The sequence below is a fragment of the Rhinoraja longicauda genome, chromosome 13 (genome assembly GCF_053455715.1).
Source record: "Rhinoraja longicauda isolate Sanriku21f chromosome 13, sRhiLon1.1, whole genome shotgun sequence".
Classification (NCBI taxonomy): domain Eukaryota; kingdom Metazoa; phylum Chordata; class Chondrichthyes; order Rajiformes; family Arhynchobatidae; genus Rhinoraja; species Rhinoraja longicauda.
Window position 1 is genome coordinate 2,585,020 of NC_135965.1, and position 19,326 is coordinate 2,604,345.

At 45.6% G+C, this 19,326-nt stretch overlaps 1 protein-coding gene across 4 annotated transcripts in view; it reads left to right on the forward strand.

The window, feature by feature from the left end:
- The window catches only part of mcf2l2 (MCF.2 cell line derived transforming sequence-like 2), a 327,596-nt gene that overhangs the window by 229,704 nt on the left and 78,566 nt on the right, over window positions 1-19,326 (forward strand). For all 4 annotated transcript variants that reach the window (XM_078410194.1, XM_078410198.1, XM_078410195.1 and 1 more), the window contains exons 21-25: window positions 2,655-2,780; window positions 9,992-10,213; window positions 11,908-12,000; window positions 14,764-14,842; window positions 17,116-17,182. In XM_078410194.1, coding sequence (XP_078266320.1) covers window positions 2,655-2,780; window positions 9,992-10,213; window positions 11,908-12,000; window positions 14,764-14,842; window positions 17,116-17,182 — 587 coding nt within the window. The remainder of the gene's footprint in view (window positions 1-2,654; window positions 2,781-9,991; window positions 10,214-11,907; window positions 12,001-14,763; window positions 14,843-17,115; window positions 17,183-19,326) is intronic.

Here is a 19,326-nt window from a genome sequence, read left to right on the forward strand (position 1 = left end):
CATACACCCACCACCCTTTGTGTGAAAAAGTTATCCCTCAGATTCCTATTAAATCTTTTCCCATTCACCTTAAACCTATGTCCTCTGGTCCTTGATTCCCCTCCGCTGGGCAAGAGACTCCGATCTATTCCTCTCATGATTTTGTACACCTCGAGAAAGATCACCCCTCATCCACCTGAGCTCCAAGGAATAGTCCCAGCCTACTGAACCTCTCCCTATAGCTCACACCCTCTAGTCCTGGCAACATCCTCGTAAATCTTCTCTGACAAGCTTGACATTATCTTTCCTATAACACGGAGCCCAGAACTGAACACAATATTCTAAATGCAGTCTCACCAATGTCGTATACAACTGAAAGCTGACCTCCCAACTTCTATACTCAATACTCTGACTGATGAAGGCCAAAGTGCCAAAAGCCTTTATGACCACCTTATCCACCTGCGACTCGACCTTCAAGGAACCATGCACCTGTACTCCTAGATCCCTCTGCTCTTCAACACTACCCAGAGGCCTACCATTTACGGTGTAGGTCCTGACCTTGTTCGATGTCTCAAAATGCAACATCTCACACTTCTCTGTATTACATTCCATCAACCTTTCCTCCACCCACCTGGCCAATCGATCCAGATCCTGCTGCAATCGTTCACAACCATCTTCGCTATCTGCAAAACCACACACATTTGTATCAGCAGCAAACTTGCTAATCTTGCCCTGTATGTTGATGTAGATGACAAACAGTAACGGGCCCAGCACCGAACCCTGAGAAACATCACTAGTCACAGGGTAACGGGCCTAGCACCGAAACCTGAGGCATACCACTAGTCACAGGGGAATGGGCCTAGCACCGAAACCTGAGGCATACCACTAGTCACAGGGGAATGGGCCTAGCACCGAAGCCTGAGGCACACCACTAGTCACATTAAACTTTCCCACTCTCACCTTATAGCTGTGCCCTCTGGTGTGAGATCTTTCTACCCTAGAGAAATAGTTCTGAATGTCTACCTTATCTATGCCTCTCATAACTTTACATACTACTCTCAAGTCTCTCTTCATAATACTGCAATGTTCCAGGGAGAACAATCCAAGTTTATCTAACCTCTCCTTGTAGCTGAAACTCTCTAATCCATGCAGCATTCTGGTAAACATCCTCCGCACCTCTTCAAAGCCTCCACATCCTTCCTGTAATGGGACGACCGGAACAGCAGACAATACTCCAAATGCGGACGAACCAAAATCTTACGGACTCTTGTGCTCAATTCACGTAGCAATGGAGGCAAACATACCATAAACCTTCTTCACCATGCTAGACGAACAGCATGAGCCATTCTCCAGTCCTCCTGGTCCTTGTCTGTGCTCGAGAAGAAACAAAGATCCTCCTCAAGGCCCCCGCAACCTCCTCTCTTGCCCACCTCAATAACCTGAGATAGATCCCATCAGACTTTAGGGACTAATCCACCTTAACGCTCGTCAAGACCCTCAGCACCATCTCCTCCTCGAACTCTAACTGCCCCAGCATATTTGTATTCTCCGCACTGAACTTGCTCTGCTCCAAGTCCTTCTCCTCAGTGAATACAGATGCAAAGTACTCTTTTAGCACCTCACCTACATCCTCCAACTCCATATAGATACCCACCTTCATCCTTGATGCCCTCCTTTTGTCCTTGAATAACGAGAAAAGAATGCCTCTCCCACCTTCTTTCCCCAACTCTGCAATTGTATCCTTTAAGAAATTATCCAGTGCCTTTGTGAAAATTGATGGCTAAAGGTGCAACCACCAAATGGTGGAAATGTTATTCTTGGTAAGGAGAAAATTCCTCTTGTAGATTTATGGATATGAAGAAATGTGGGATATTGCAAGAAAATGACACTGACACAGAAGATCAGGGCGGCAAGGTGGCGCAGCTGTAGAGTTGCTGCCTTACAGCGCTAGAGGCCCTGCTTTGATCCTGACTACCAGTGCTGTCTGTACGGAATTTGGATGTTCTCCCTGTGACCTGAGTGGGTTTTGTCCGAGATCTTCAGTTTTTTAGATTTAGAGATACAGTGCGGAAACAGGTCCTTCGGCCCACCGGGTCCGCGTCGCCCAGCGATCCCCGCACATTAACACTATCCTACACACACTAGGGACAATTTTTACATTTACCCAGTCAATTAACCTACATACCTGTACGTCTTTGGAGTGTGGGAGGAAACCGAAGATCTCGGAGAAATCCCACGCAGGTCACGGGGAGAGCGTACAAACTCCGTACAGACGGCGCCGTAGTCAGGATCGAACCTGAGTCTCTGGCACTGCATTTGCTGTAAGGCAGCAACTCTACCGCTGTGACACCGTTCCGTCCACACTCCAAAGATGTACAGGTTTGTAGGGTTAATTGGCTCGGTGTAAATGTGAAATTGTCCCTCGTGTATGTAGGGTAGCAGTAATGTGCGGGAATTGCTGCTCGGTGTGGACTCGGTGGGCCGAAGTGGCCTGTTCAGTGCTGTATCTCTAAACTATCAGCCATGATCCTGAAGTATGGTGGAACAAGCTCCATGCCAAATGTCCTGCGTCTTACGTCTCCTGTGTCTTATGTTCATATATTCTTATTTCACATGCATCTGACTGTGCACTCAGTAATGACTGTCCATTAAGACTTAGTGGTTGATTCTACCAGGAAATGCTGAAGTGCAGTAAGAATTCAGAAGGCACTGCTGAACTGGAGGAAGCACTGGAGACCATGATTAGTATCATTAAATCAGTGAATGACTCAATGCATCAGATTGCCATTACAGGATTTGAGGTAAGAGTAAAAGATGTGGTCTATTTTAGTTTTGAATAATCCTAAGCATTGCCCTACTTGATTTTCTCGATTGATCGCTGATATTTGTACTTCACATAACAACTAATGATTTTAATTTGGTATATAAAATGCCATCTATAAAACTATATAATATTCTTGTAAGAAATAACTGCAGATGCTGGTACAAAATCGAAGGTATTTATTTCACAAAATGCTGGAGTAACTCAGCAGGTCAGGCAGCATCTCAGGAGAGAAGAAATGGGTGATGTTTCGGGTCGAGACCCTTCCTCAGACTGAGAGTCTGAAGAAGGGTCTCGACCCGAAACGTTACCCATTCCTTCTCTCCTTTATAATATTCTTAGTATTTGTTGCATGTTTCTAGAACTTACCATTGGAACTATCTGCTAATTCATACCAGTGAGTGCTGAGCCTCCAACTGATATTTGCATATTGTTTTTGTTTGCATTATTTAATTCAAATTATTATTATATTCAAATATTTACCACAACATATAATAATAATAATAATAATAATAATATATTTATTTTATATAGCGCCTTAACACATGCTCAAAGCGCTTTACAAATACAATTAACATAGAAACAAACAGACAAACAGACAAACTATCCTGACGGAAAAGCGGCGAATAATCAATGCCAGCGTCCTCTCACGTCAGGGTCCGGCAGTAGACATTAAAGAACACAAGACACACAGATACAATTTTTTACACAAAACAGCCATCACAGTGATTGCTCTAGGCATACCCTCACTGTGATGGAAGGCAAAGTCTTATCTCCTCCTCGTTCTTCTCCCGTGGCGCCACGAGGCGATCGAGGCTCCCAACCCCTTGAAGCCCCCACCGGGCGATGGAAAGTCCCAGGGCCGTGCCGAGCAGGCCGATGAAAGTTCTGAGCCCCCACCGGGCGATGGAAAATGCCGCGGCCGAGCCGAGCAGACCGATGAGAGTCCTGAGCCCCCACCGGGCGATGTAAAGTGCCGCGGCCGAGCCACGCAGGGCGATGAAGGGCCTGCGGGCGTGTTGATCGTGCCTCGTGCTTCGGGGTGGTCGAAGCTGCTACGGCTGGAGCTCCCAAAAGCCGGTCGCCAGCCAGGGACCTGCGAGCTCCCGATGTTGCGGTCTGCAGGGCCCACGGCCGAAGCCTCCGAGATGGTAAGTCCAGGCCCTGCGACCGGAGTCTTTGAGGTCGATCCCAGCTGGAGGCCGCCGACTCCACGATGTTGGCCGTTGCGCGAACGGAGATACGACACGGTAAAGGTCGCATCTCCGTTGAGGAGGAGATTTAAAAAAGGTTTCCCCCAACCCCCCCACCACCCCCCTACATACACAGAATTAAAAATAAAACAAAACGTACATTTAACATCGACAATGACAAAAAAACACCAAAAAAAACGGAGAGACTGCCGGTGAGCCGCAGCTGCAGAACACAGCCACGCCCATATAGAATTTATAAATAGAATTTATATACATATAGAATTTAGAATCTTATAGAGTTTTTCGAGGATGTAACTAGTAGAGTGGATAAGGGAGAACCAGTCGATGTGTTATATCTGGACTTTCAGAAGGCCTTCGACAAGGTCCCACATAGGAGATTGGTGTACAAACTTAAAGCACACGGTATTGAGGGTTCAGTTTTGAGGTGGATAGAGAATTGGTTGGCGGACAGGAAGCAAAGAGTAGGAATAAACGGGTCCTTTTCGGAATGGCAGGCAGTGACTAGTGGGGTACCGCAAGGCTCAGTGCTGGGACCCCAGTTATTTACAATATATATTAATGATTTGGACGAGGGAATTGAATGCAATATCTCTAAGTTTGCGGATGACACGAAGCTGGGTGGCAGTGTTAGCTGCGAGGAGGATGCTAGGAGGCTGCAGAGTGACTTGGATAGATTAGGAGAGTGGGCAAATGCATGGCAGATGCAATATAATGTGGATAAATGTGAGGTTATCCACTTTGGCGGCAAGAAGAGGAAAGCAGAGTATTACCTGAATGGTGGCCAATTAGGAAAAGGGGAGATGCAACGTGACCTGGGTGTCATGGTGCACCAGTCATTGAAAGCAAGTGTGCAGGTGCAGCAGGCAGTGAAGAAAGCGAATGGTATGTTGGCATTCATAGCAAGAGGATTTGAGTATAGGAGCAGGGAGGTTCTGCTGCAGTTGTACAGGGCCTTGGTGAGACCGCACCTGGAGTATTGTGTACAGTTTTGGTCTCCTAATCTGAGGAAAGACATTCTAGCCTTAGAGGGAGTACAGAGAAGGTTCACCAGATTGATCCCTGGAATGGCAGGACTTTCATATGAAGAAAGACTGGATAGACTAGGCTTATACTCGCTGGAATTTAGAAGACTGAGGGGGGATCTTATTGAAACATATAAAATTCTTAAGGGGTTGGAGAGGCTAGATGCGGGAAGATTGTTCCCGATGTTGGGGAAGTCCAGAACCAGGGGTCACAGCTTAAGGATAAGGGGGAAGTCTTTTATGACCGAGATGAGAAAACATTTCTTCACACAGAGAGTGGTGAGTCTGTGGAATTCTCTGCCACAGAAGGTAGTTGAGGCCAGTTCATTGGCTATATTTAAGAGGGAGTTAGATGTGGCCCTTGTGGCTAAAGGGATCAGGGGGTATGGAGAGAAGGCAGGTACAGGTTACTGAGCTGGATGATCAGCCATGATCATATTGAATGGCGGTGCAGGCTCGAAGGGCCGAATGGCCTACTCCTGCACCTATTTTCTATGTTTCTATGTTTCTATGTTTCTATAGCACAGAAGCATAGAATGGTTGCAGGGCCGAGGAAGGTATTCGGCCCTTTGAGTTCCAACTAGTTCTATGCAATTGCAAAGCAGCTGGTGCCAATCTTCCACCAACTCTTTTAGAAATTATCCAGTTCCTTTTTGAAAATTGGTGGCGAACATTGGTGACCAAATGGTGGAAAAACTAGATTTCAGTATGGTCAAAAGACAAGAATTCGAGGATTTCTGAAGGTTGTCAAGTCAGACAAGTTTACAGATGAGAATGATGACATGGAGGAATTTATAAAAAAACATGATGACAAACATTAAAATTAAGGTATTACACCGATCAGCCAAAACATTATGACCACTGACAGCCGAAGTGAATAACATTGATTATCTTGTTACCATGGCACCTGTCAAGGGGTGGGATATATTAGGCAGCAAGTGAACAGTCAGTTCTTGAAGTTGATGTGTTGGATGCAGGAGAAATGGGCAGGAGTAAAGACCTGAGCGACTTTGACAAGGGCCAAATTGTTATGGCCAGACGACTGGGTCAGAGCATCTCTGAAACGGCAAGGCTTGTGGGGTGCTCCCGGTCAGCAGTGGTGAGTACCTACCGACAGTGGTCCGAGGAGGGACAAACCACAAACCGGCGACAGACAGGGTGTTGGGCGCCCAAGGCTCATCGATGCGCGAGGGCAACGAAGGCTATCCCGTCTGGTCCGAACCGACAGAAGGTCGACTGTGGCACAAGTCACAGAAAATTTAAATGGTGGTCACGGGAGGAATGTGTCACAATACACAGTGCATCGCACCCTGCTGCGTACGGGGCTGCACATGGAGGACAAACAGCATATTGGGAAGGTGGTCATAATGTTTTGACTCATCAGGTCATAATGTTTTGGCTGATCGGTGTATATGTGTAGTTAAGCACAGGGATGATAGATGCAAAAGATATGACAGGACTTAGGTTGTGGCTAACATTTCAGATGATGCCGTACCTATGAAGAATGGAATGAGGAATGTTGGGTAGGAATTTCCAACATGAGTGGTTTGATTACATACCTTGAGGTTCGAGTCTAGCCAAACAACGTTGTGGGACTGATAGTCTTAGTGATGCTGTAGGTATGTGGTGCAACCTCTTCTAAGAGCCATGTATGAATATACTTATTAATCAAACAAATGCTCATTCAACCCGAACTTAATTGTGTATGTTTAGGTGGATAATAAAATCCTTAGATACTTTCCAAATGTTAAATGGATGTCACATGCAATGACAACTTTAAGTCAGCTTAATAATAAGTCAGTTATGTTGGTTCCTGTAATACCAAAGAGAGAATCCAGAAATTAAAGACTGGTGAACTAATGTCAGTGGTAAGGAAGTTATTGGAGAGGATTCTTCAGGATAGGATTTACTGCAGTTTAGACAATAGACAATAGACAATAGGTGCAGGAGTAGGCCATTCAGCCCTTCGAGCCAGCACCGCCATTCAATGCGATCATGGCTGAACACTCTCAATCAGTACCCCGTTAATAGTTTGGAAGGGAATGGGTTAATTACAGACCGTCAGCATGGCTTTGTACATGGCAGGTCATATCTTACTAATTTGATCGTGTTTTTTGAGGAGGTGATGACGGTGATCAATGTGGGTAGGATGGTACATGGATTTTAGTAAGGCATTTGATAAAGGCCCCATGGTAAACTGAACTAGAAGATTAAGAGCACTGGATTAACGGTGAGTTGGTTATAGGGATTCAGAACTGGTTTACTGATAGGTGACAGAGGATTGTGGCAGAAGGACAATATTCAGGTTGGAGTCTGTAACCAGTGAGTTCTGCAGGTATCTGTGAGGGGATCTGTTTTATCATCATCATATCATCATATACATACAGCCGGAAACAGGCCTTTTCGGCCCACCAAGTCCGTGCCGCCCAGCGATCCCCGTACATTAACACTATCCTACACCCACTAGGGACAATTTTTACATTTACCCAGCCAATTAACCTACAAACCTGCACGTCTTTGGAGTGTGGGAGGAAACCGAAGATCTCGGAGGAAACCCACGCAGGTCACGGGGAGAACGTACAAACTCCTTACAGTGCAGCACCCGTAGTCAGGATCGAACCTGAGTCTCCGGCGCTGCATTCGCTGTAAAGCAGCAACTCTACCGCTGCGCTACCGTGCCGCATGTGTTATGACTTGGACATAAATGTGGGCGTGTTGGCTAGTAAGTTTGCAGATGACACTAAGATTGCTGGGGTGATCGAATGTGAGGAAGACTGCCAAAGTATACAGCAGGATAGAGGTCAGCTACAGCCAAATGGCAGATGCAGTTTAATCTGAGCCAGTGTGAGGTGCTGCAATTTGGGAGGTCAAATGTAAGGGGAAAATATACAATTAATAACATTGCCCCATAATGATATTGATCTACAGAGAATTTTGGGATCCAATTCGATAACTCCCTGATAGTGGCAACACAAGTATATATAGAGTGGTAAAGGAGTCAAAAGTATGCCTACTTTCAAAGACGGAGGCGGCACGGTGGCGCAGCGGTAGAGTTGCTGCCTTACAGCGAATGCAGCGCCGGAGACTCAGGTTCGATCCTGACTGTGGGTGCCGTCTGTACGGAGTTTGTACGTTCTCCCCGTGACCTGCGTGGGTTTTCTCCGAGATCTTCGGTTTCCTCCCACACTCCAAAGACGTACAGGTATGTAGGTTAATTGGCTGGGCAAACGTAAAAATTGTCCCTAGTGTGTGTAGGATAGTGTTAATGTGCGGGGATCGCTGGGCGGCGCGGACTCGGAGGGCCGAAGGGCCTGTTTCCAAGCTGTATCTCTAGATCTAAATCTAAAAAGACAGGGCATTGAGTATGAGTCAGGAAGTCATGATTTAATTTTATACTACTTTGGTCAGGCTGCATTTGGAGCATTGCGTCCACAGGAAGGATGTTGTGGCTTTGGAGAGGGTGCAGAGGAGGTTTACCAGAATGTTTCCTGGATTAGTGGGTATTAGCTACATGGAGAGGTTGGACAGACTTAGATTGTTTTCTCTGGAGCGCCGGAGGTTGAGGGGAGGCCTGATAGAAGTTGGGAGGTCATGTTGCAGTTGGATAAGATGTTGGTGAGACCGCATTTAGAATATTATGTTCAGTTCTGGGGTTCAGTCTATAGGAAAGATATTGTCAAGCTTGAAAGGGTTCAGAAGAGATTTACGAGGATGTTGCCAGGACTAGAGGGTGTGAGCTGTAGGGAGAGGTTGAAAAGTCTGGGTCTCTGTTCCATGGAGCGCAGGAGGATGAGGGGAGATCTTATAGAGGTGTACAAAATCATGAGAAGAATAGATTCGGTAGATGCACAGTCTTTTACCCAGAGTAGGGGAATCGAGGACCAGAGGATATAGGTTCAAGGTGAAAGGGAAAAGATTTAATAGGAATCCGAGGGGTAACTTTTTCACACAGAGGGTGGTAGGTGTATGGAGCAAGCTGCCAGAGGAGGTAGTTGAGGCTGGGACTATCCCATTGTTTAAGAAACAGTTGGACAGGCACATGGATAGGACAGGTTTGGAAGGTTAAGGACCAAGCGCAGGCAGGTGGGACTAGGGTAGCTGGGACATTGTTGGCGAGTTGGGCTAAAGGGCCTGTTTCCACACGGTATCACTCTATGACTCTAAGTATATAAACTTATGAGAGGCATCGATAGAGAAGACAGTCAGAACCTTTTTTGTAGGGTGTGAAAGACATTGAGTCTTTGCTCAGTTTTATGGTGACAGGGCAAAGTTTAAAGGAGATGTGTGGGACATGTTTCTTTACACACACAGTGGTGGGAGCCTGGAATGCACTGCCAGAAGTAGTGGTGGAGGCTGATATGTCAGAGGCATGTAAGAGACTTTTGGACAGACCTATGCGTTTACAAGGAATGGAGAGATGTGGATTACGTGCAGGTAGATAGGAGTTAGTCTGGGCATCATGTTCGGCACAGTCATTGTGGGCCGAAGGGCCTGTTCTGATGCTGTACTGTTCCATGTTCTATGAACAACAATGCTGCCAAGCTCTACCATTTCCCTCATTTGCTTGAGATTTATTCATACAAAATAGATGGGAACATTTACTATGCTGAACTCCACAATCACGTTCACGTTTTCTCCCCCCCCCCCCCTGCTCTCCAAATCAATTGCTTCCACCACAAAAATGTTATTCTTATTTTAATGGCATACTGAGGATTTTCCCCAAAATGTTAATCCTTTGCTAATTTATCATTATTTTAATGCATCGTTGTTTACTTAAAAATGCGTGGACAATTGCAAACATTCTTTCTATTCTGCCTTCCGATCAGAAGTTAGTGCTTGGAAAACGACCATGGTTTTGATTTTGGTTTTATCCTGTTAAAATGTCTAAAGTTGTCGTGTAATCTCCTGTGGTGTATTGATCTTATTTCTGCTTTGGATATATATTATTTTTGCAGGGAAATTTGAATGATCTTGGGAAGCTCTTGATGCAAGGATCGTTTAATGTGTGGACAGACCACAAGAAGGTTCACAGCAAGGTCAAGGATTTGGCACGGTTCAAACCAATGCAAAGACATTTATTCCTGTACACAAAATTGCTGTTGTTCTGCAAGAAAAGAGAGGAAAATGCCGATGGGCATGAGAAGTCTCCCTCGTACAGCTTCAAACATTCGTTGAAGGTAGACTATAGTATTAGTGTCTGGGCAAAATTGATGCCACATTCATCCTTCTACTGTCAGCTCATTATATAAAGCTCTATTACTTCCTTGAGCACAAGCATCTAACTGTTTGTGCTCCTGGAACTTCCTTTCACCTGGTCTTGGGGGAGTCCAGAACCAGGGGCCACAGTTTAAGAATAAGGGGTAGGCCATTTAGGACGGAGATGAGGAAGAACTTTTTCACCCAGAGAGTTGTGAATCTGTGGAATTCTCTGCCTCAAGAAGGCAGTGAAGGCCAATTCTCTGATTGCTTTCAAGAGAGAGTTAGATAGTTCTTAAAGATAGCGGAGCCAAGGGATATGGGGAGAAGCCAGGAACGGAGTACGGATTGTGGATGATCAGCCATGATCACAGTGAATGGCGGTGCTGGTGCGAAGGGCCGAATGGCCTCCTCCTGCACCTATTGTCTATTGTCTATTAGACAGTTGCAAGATTCCAATCGGAGACTAAGGACATTTTGAGCATTGAAGTCTCTTCTCATGATACCCTTCCTGACAGAGAGCACTAAAGTTTATGTTCATATGTGACAGGAGCAGAATTAGGCCATTTGGCACATCAAGTCCACTTCACCATTCAATCATGGCTGATCTATCTCTCCCTCCTAACCCCATTCTCCTGCCTTCTCCCGATAACCCCTGACACCCGTACTAATGAAGAATCTATCTATCTCTGCCCTAAAAATATCCATTGACTTGGTCTCCACGGCCTACTGTGGCAATTAATTCCACTGATTCACCACCCTCTGACTGAAGATGCCAAGGTGGACATTGTGGAAGATTAAAGCACAGGTTAGTGCTTTACGTATCAAAGTCCTGTTTAATGCCCAAGTCTTCTGCTGTCCAGGCCTAGAATGGAAATACATATTTTTCTTAACAGTACGCAGTATATGCTAAACAGATCCATCCATTTGATCCCATAAAAGTACAATTGATGTGTAGGAAGGAACTGCAGATGCTGGTTTAAACCGAACATAGACACAAAATGCTGGAGTAACTCAGCGGAACAGGCAGCATCTCTGGAGAGAAGCAATGGGTGACGTTTGAGGTTGCGACCCTTCTTCAGCCAAAGTACAATTGATGTTGGACTGAAATAATATTTACAGAATGTTTCATGTCTTGCAATTATTACAACATTTAAAAAATATATATCATAATGCAGGTATGACTTTGGCAAGCTTGGTCAAATATGGGCAAATCGGACTAGTGTAGATGGGCACATGGTTGGCTAAGTTGGCAGGTCCTAAAAGACCTGGCTCCGTGCTGTATACTCTATGATTTGATTAACCCTGCATAGGGTTGCCAACTTTCTCACTCCCAAATAAGGGACAAAGGGTGACGTCACCATCCCGCGCCCCACGTGACCTCACCCAGCCAGCGACAACGTGCTCCCGCTCCACCAATGGCGGCCGCCTGGGCCGGGAGGCAGGTGGCTACGCAACCTCCGTTAGGCGGCCTCCGGGCCGACACTGTCCGGGCCTACAGCGGCCCCCGGGCCTGCACTGTCCGGGTCTACAGCGCTCTCTGGGCCTAATACGGGACAAGGGCGGTCCAGTACGGGACAAACCAATTTAGCCCAATATACGGGATGTCCCGGCTAATACGGGACAGTTGGCAATCCTAACCCTGCAGCTAATACTGTACATGCTGTGCTTTCAGATGAGTGCTGTTGGGATCACGGAAAATGTAAAGGGTGACATTAAAAAATTTGAGATCTGGTACAACGGCAGAGAAGAAGTTTACACTATTCAGGTAATAATGAACAATATTAAAATGTTTTTTTTCTTTGAAGTTGTATTGTTTAGATGTAGGAAATAGCTTTCATGCTAATTTCGACACCAAAGGAGAATGTATAATTGGGATTGAGGTGCATCGAGCTGTGCTGTCCTTTACTGTTCAAATTCTAGAAATTGTCCAAGGTCATTTCCAAGTACTTGCTATTTGTCTCTCTGCTTAAACTTGAGTAGGCAGGCGATGGACATGGGGTCTCGAGGGGCTGATGTCTATTTCCAGGGATCTGAAGTACTGGCCCTCGGGCTTGAGTGTGATAGGATGGTTGTGAGACAGGAGGGGCACTAATTTACTTGTGTTTGGAGGGGAACAGTCCCACTCTTCCTGACACACCAGGCGACAATTCTTTCAAAAATCAGTCCATTTTTTCTGACTCTGGAATCTTTTGCCGCAATTTACCGTTCATAAGTGATAGGAGCAGAATTAGGTCATTCGGCCCATCAAGTCTACTCCACCATTCAATCATGGCTCATCTATCTCTCCCCTCAACTGCATTCTCCTGCCCCCCCCCCCTCCCCCCCCCTCCCCTCCCCCCCCCCCCCCCCCCCCCCCAATAACCCAGACACATTTACTACTCAAGAATCTATCTACCTCTACCTTAAAAATACCCATTGACTTGGCCTCGGCAGCCTTCTGTGGCAAAGAATTCCACAGATTCACCACCCTCTGACCAAAGAAATTCCTCCTCACCTCCTTCCTAAAGGAGCGTCCTTTAATTCTGAGGCTGTGACCTCTGGTCCTAGACTCTCCCACTGGTGGAAACATCCTCTCCACATCCACTCTATCCAAGGTAGGCAGAAAAGTTGCAGCAAGTTCCCTCACCTTCACTCAAAATTGTGTCAAGCTGACTCGAGTGAGGCAGATGCATCTTCCACACTCAAAAAATAGGGTCGTGATCACAAATAACATACAGCTGTGGCTCATTTCATCTGATCCAATTGTGATAAATGATATTAGAGAAGAAAAAAGAGAACATTATTATAATAAATGAGTTTTTGCAAGATATTATGGACCACTGGGAATCCAATTCCCCTCAATTGGTTACAGATTGACAATGCCGGTTGACAAACTGTTTAACTCCCCCTCCCATTCCCACACTGACCTTTCTGTCCTGGATCTCCTCCAATGTCAGAGTGAATTGGAGGAACAGCACCTCATATTTTGCTTGGACAGCTTAGAAAACATAGAAACGTAGAAAAATAGGTGCAGGATTAGGCAATTCGGCCCTTCCAGCCAGCATCGCCATTCAATATGATCAGGGCTGATCATCTAAAATCAGTACCCCATTCCTGCTTTTTCCCCATATCTCTTGATTCCTTTAGCCCTAAGAGGTAAATCTTACTCTCTCCTAAACTCACCCCAGCAGTATGAATATTGATTTCCCGAACATCAAGTAACCCTTGCATCCGCTCGCCCTCCACCCCTCCCCCGCCCTAGTCATTTTAATGGCTCCCTGTTGAGTTCCTCTGTCTTTATACTCGTTATCACCTATCTCACAGCCAACAATTGCTATCGTGTGCCCCACTGTTCCTTCATAATAGTTGCTTTTTGCATATCTTCCATTCATTTCTCCTAAGTACCGTCTTTATCTCTCGTTTCCCATTTCCCCTAACTCTCAGCCTGAAGTAGGGTCTTAACCCGAAACGTCACCTATTCTTTTTCTCCAGAGATGCTGCCTGACCCACTGAGTTACTCCAGCACTTTGTGCTCAACGCTAGTGTCAACTCTCTCCGGTTTTTCAGCTTAACATTGGGAGGTGCACTGTGAGGCAGAGGGAACCGGGATATTGGTCATCTTGGCCTTGATAAAGCCTAAACTGAGAGAGTGAAAGTGCGGCCAGCCTCAAGTTGCTGTCAATCAATTGTCAGGTTGTAATCGTAATCTTTGCTTTTAAATAAACCTATTTAGGACTTTAATATTCTTCAGATAGACACAAAATGTTGGAGTAACTCAGAAGGACGGGCCGCATCTCTGGAGAGAAGGAATGGGTGACTTCTTCAGACTTACCTTTTTTATAATTCTTTAATATTCTTCAACCGTTTGAATGACTTCTTTTTTGAAAAAGGTTAAAATCTCATACACCTTCTGTGTACTTAAATAATAAATTGCTCATCTCTGTTATTTTATGGGAAATTGGAGAGGCTGTGAAGGTCAGGAGTTGTGTTGTATTAGGCCCTGGCCATGTTAGGTCAGTGCCACCATCACTTGTGTGGATATTCCTGTCAATGGCTGGCAGCTGTGAGAGAAGTCCCAAATGATCCCAGCCCCAATCTGCTAGAGAAGCATGATGAAACGGGCGTAACTTAGGGTGGTCACGGTGGTGCAGCGGTAGAGTTGCTGCCTTACAGTGAATGCAGCGCCGGAAACCCGGGTTCAATCCTGACTGCGGGCGCCGTCTGTACGGAGTTTGTACTTTCTCCCCGTGACCTGCGTGGGTTTTCCCCCGAGATCCGGTTTGCTCCCACACTCCAAAGAAGTACAGATTTGTAGGTTAATTGGCTGGGCAAATATAAAAACTGTCCCTGGTGGGTGTAGGATAGTATTAATGTGCGGGGATCGCTGGTCGGCACGGACCCAGAGGGCCGAAGGGCCTGTTTCCGTGCTGTATCTCTAAACTAAACTAAACTAAACTCGGTATAAAATCCTGTGCACAATTTTCAAACCATTTGTTTCTTTGTTAATGTTGGACTTTGCCTTTAATTTGCAATGAACACCTGATTACAGGCATCATCTGTAGAACTGAAGAATCTGTGGGTTTCTGAAATTCGGAAAGTACTGACAGGACAATTGCAAGCCTACCGAGGTAAACAATAGTGTAAAGGAGACTTCTGATGTACAATTACAAATGTGCAGTCTTATGTTACCCTTATAACAGCACACGTCTCTTCCATATAACCATATAACCATATAACAACTACAGCACGGAAACAGGCCCGTTCGGCCCTACCAGTCCACGCCGACTACTCTCTCTGACCTAGTCTCATCTACCTGCTCTCAGACCATAACCCTCCAATCCCCTCTCATCCATATACCTATCCAATTTACTCTTAAATAATAAAATCGAGCCTGCCTCCACCATTTCCACCGGAAGCCCATTCCATACAGCCACCACCCTCTGAGTAAAGAAATTACCCCTCATGTTACCCCTAAACTTTTGTCCCTCAATTCTAAAGTTATGTCCCCTTGTTGGAATCTTCCCCACTCTCAAGGGGAAAAGCCTACCCACGTCAACTCTGTCCGTCCCTCTTAAAATTATAAAAACCTCTATCAAGTCCCCCCTCAACCTTCTACGCTCCAAAGAATAAAGACCCAACCTGTTCAACCTCTCTCTGTAGCTTAAGTGCTGAAACCCAGGCAACATTTTGGTAAATCTCCTCTGTACCCTCTCCATTTTGTCGACATCCTTCCTATAATTTGGCGACCAGAACTGCACACCATACTCCAGATTCGGCCTCACCAATGCCCTGTACAATTTTAACATTACATCCCAACTTCTATATTCGATGCTCTGATTTATAAAGGCAAGCATACCAAACGCCTTCTTCACCACCCTATCCACATGAGATTCCACCTTCAGGGAACAATGCACAGTTATTCCCAGATCCCTCTGTTCCACTGCATTCCTCAATTCCCTACCATTTACCCTGTACATCCTATTTTGATTTGTCCTGCCAAAATGCAGCACCTCACACTTATCAGCATTAAACTCCATTTGCCATCTTTCAGCCCACCCTTCCAAAAGGCCCAAGTCTCTCTATAGACTTTGAAACTCTACTTCATTATTAACTACACCACCTATCTTCGTATCATCTGCATATTTACTAATCCAATTTGCCACACCATCATCCAGATCATTAATGTAAAAGACAAACAACAGTGGACCCAACACAGATCCTTGGGGTACTCCACTAGACACTGGCCTCCAACCTGACATACAGTTGTCAACCATTACCCTCTGGTATCTCCCATTCAGCCATTGTTGAATCCATCTTGCAACCTCACTATTTTAAAAACCAACCTTTTTTATTATTCATCATCACATTTTAAAGTGGCACGGTGGGGCAGTGGTAGAGCTGCTGCTGCCTCATTGCGCCAGAGACCCGGGTTTGATATTGACCATGGATGTTGATTGTGCGGAGTGTGTACGTCCTGCCTGTGGCCGTGTGGGTTTTCTCTGGGTGCTCCAGTTTCCTCCCACATCCCAAAGACGTGCAGGTTTGTGGGTTAATTGGCCCCTGTAAATTGCCCCTGCTGTTTAGTGGGACAACAGCACTTAGTGGGATTGCCGCCTGTTTACGGGCGGCACTGTGGCGCAGCGTTAGAGTTGCTGCCTTACAGCGAATGCAGCGCTGGAGACTCAGGTTCTATCCTAACTACAGGCACCGTCTGTACGGAGTTTGTACGTTCTCCCCGTGACCTGCGTGGGTTTTCTCCGAGATCTTCGGTTTCCTCCCACACTTCAAAGACGTACAGGTTAATTGGCTGGGCAAATGTAAAAATTGTCCGCAGTGGGTATAGGATAGTGTTAATGTGCGGGGATCGCTGGGCGGCGTGGACCCGGTGGGCCGAAGGGCCTGTTTCTGCGCTGTAAATCTAAATCTAAAAAATATAAACTAGTGTGAACTGGTGATGGATGGTCGGCGTGGAGCCGGTGGGCTGAAGGACCTGTTTCCATGCTGCATCTTTAAAACAAAAAGTGACCGAGACAAAAGAAGATTTTTCATTCAGGTCTCACTGTCACAATCGAACTGAAGCATGGGCAATTATATTTTGTTTTGATGTGTCTGGAGTCATTAATGGACACAGTGACAGTGGGAATGTAAAGCAGGGAGGGGATGCACGGCCTTGTAGGGCGTGCCCAGTTGGTGCATCCTGAAGCAGAAAATCAACATTCCTTCCTTATGGAGGGAGGCATCTTGCTCAATTCTATTCTATTTTCTACACCGAGTTGTTTAATAGTATTAGATGCATGAACAGGGAATTCTGAGCCAAAGGTACAGGATTGAAAGATGCCAAGAGCATTTGTGCACAAAGTACAGTTTCTGTATGCTGACCATTGTTTTGTGTGCATGGCAGACGCAAGCCAGCTAAACCAGAGGATACAAGAACATGTTTATCAAGCTCCACTCACCACACCCAACAGGTATTTGCTCAGCAACTAAGACTGTAGTATTTCATTTATCTTTGCCTCCAAACCGGGTCAAATACCAAGTTTCACCTTTTTCAATGGGTGTGAGTTTGAGTTTGGTATATTCAGTTATTTGAACACAGTTACAGACTGTTTGCAAAGCAGCTACTCTGTTAATCTACTCTGTTAACGATTACTATCGTTTAAAAGAAAACCCCATTTTTTGAAAATTGATGAAAATGCCATTCATTGATCATTTAAAAAGATGCATTTCAGAATTTCTTGTCACCCATATCACCCTCCAGAATGATACGGGGAGTTGCGGAGGGAACGGTCTATGCAGAAAGTGGAAAGGGGTGGAGATGGGAAGATGTGGCAGCAGTGGGATCCCGTTGGAGTTGGTGAAAATGTCGGAGGATCATGTCTATCTTCAGTGTAAACCAGCACCTGCAGTTCCTTCTTACACACTTCCATATTTGTCTGATCTCTCCTTGTGACTAATACCACCTAATCCAGTCAACATTCTGGTAAAGATAGACATGAACTGCTGGGGTAACTCAGTGGGTCAGACAGCATCTCTGGAGAAAATGGATGGGCAAGGTTTCGGGTCGGGATCCTTCTTTAGGCCTAAAGAAGGGTCCCGACCCAAAATGTCACACGTCCATTTTCTCCTGAGATGCTGCCTGACCCACTGAGTGAAACGTCAGCATGCGAACGGGAGTTAAAATGTTTGGGCACATCTTGGAGATCACATAGGCCAAGGCGGACTGAGCGAAGATGTTCAGCGAAATAATCGCCGAGTGTGCATTTTGTGCCCATCTTTCCTGAATCCACTGGAATTTAGAAGGATGAGAGGAGATCTTATTGAAACGTATAAGATTATTAAGGGGTTGGACACGTTAGAGGCAGGAAACATGTTCCCAATGTTGGGGGAGTCCAGAACCAGGGGCCACAGTTTAAGAATAAGGGGTAGGCCATTTAGAACTGAGATGAGGAAACATTTTTACAGTCAGAGAGTTGTGAATCTGTGGAATTCTCTGCCTCAGAAGGCAGTGGAGGCCAATTCTCTGAATGCATTCAAGAGAGAGCTAGATAGAGCTCTTAAGGATAGCGGAGTCAGGGGGTATGGGGAGAAGGCAGGAACGGGGTACTGTTTGAGAATGATCACATTGAATGGCGGTGCTGGCTCGAAGGGCCGAATGGCCTCCTCCTGCACCTATTGTCTATTGTCTATCTTTGGTATAAACCAGCATCTGCAATTCCTTTTTATTATCATTCTGGTAAATCTCTTCTGCACCCTATTCAAAGTATCCACATTCTTCCTATAATTAAGCAGCGAGTACTGCATGCAATATTCCAAATGTGCATGCCAGACTTGCAGAGATGCAGTATGACCTCCTAGCTCCTTCCTCATCATTCTGACCACTGAAGGCAATCATACCATATGCCTCTTTAATTACTCTGTGGCCTGTATTGTCACTTTCAGGGAGCTATGGACCTAGACACCAGGATCCCTCTGCACATCAATGTGTACCATCATCAATGTGTACCTTCCCTTTAACTTTGACCACCCAAAGTGCCACACCTCACACTTAATCACACCGATTAAACACCCTGCCATCCTCTGCCCATTTTTGTAGTTGATCCATACTCCGCTGAATACTTTGACAGCCTTCCTCACTGTCCACAACTCCAGAAGCCTTGGTGTTGTCTGCAAACTTACCAACCAACCTTTCTACGTTTATATCCAAGTCATTTATATGTATCACAAACAGATGTCCCAGCACAGATCTCCATGGAACTCCACTGGTCACACACCTCCAGCCAGAATAATGTTCTTCCACCACTCCCCTCTGTCTTCAATGAGTAGGCCAGTTTGTAATTCTAATGACCAAGTCCCAAGCATCTTAATCTTCTGGATCAGCCTACCATGGGGGACTTTGTCAATTGCCTAACAAAAAAACATGTAGACATCATCCACCCTACCCTCACCAATCACCTTCCTTCAATCAATCGAGTTAATAGCATCCAAAGGATTGCTGACTGTCCCACAATAGCCTCTTCTTTTTGACATGAGATTAAATCCCATCCCAAAGAAACCTCTCCAATAGCTTCCCTGCCATTGATGTGGTGTATACTTTCCAGACTTGACTTCTCTT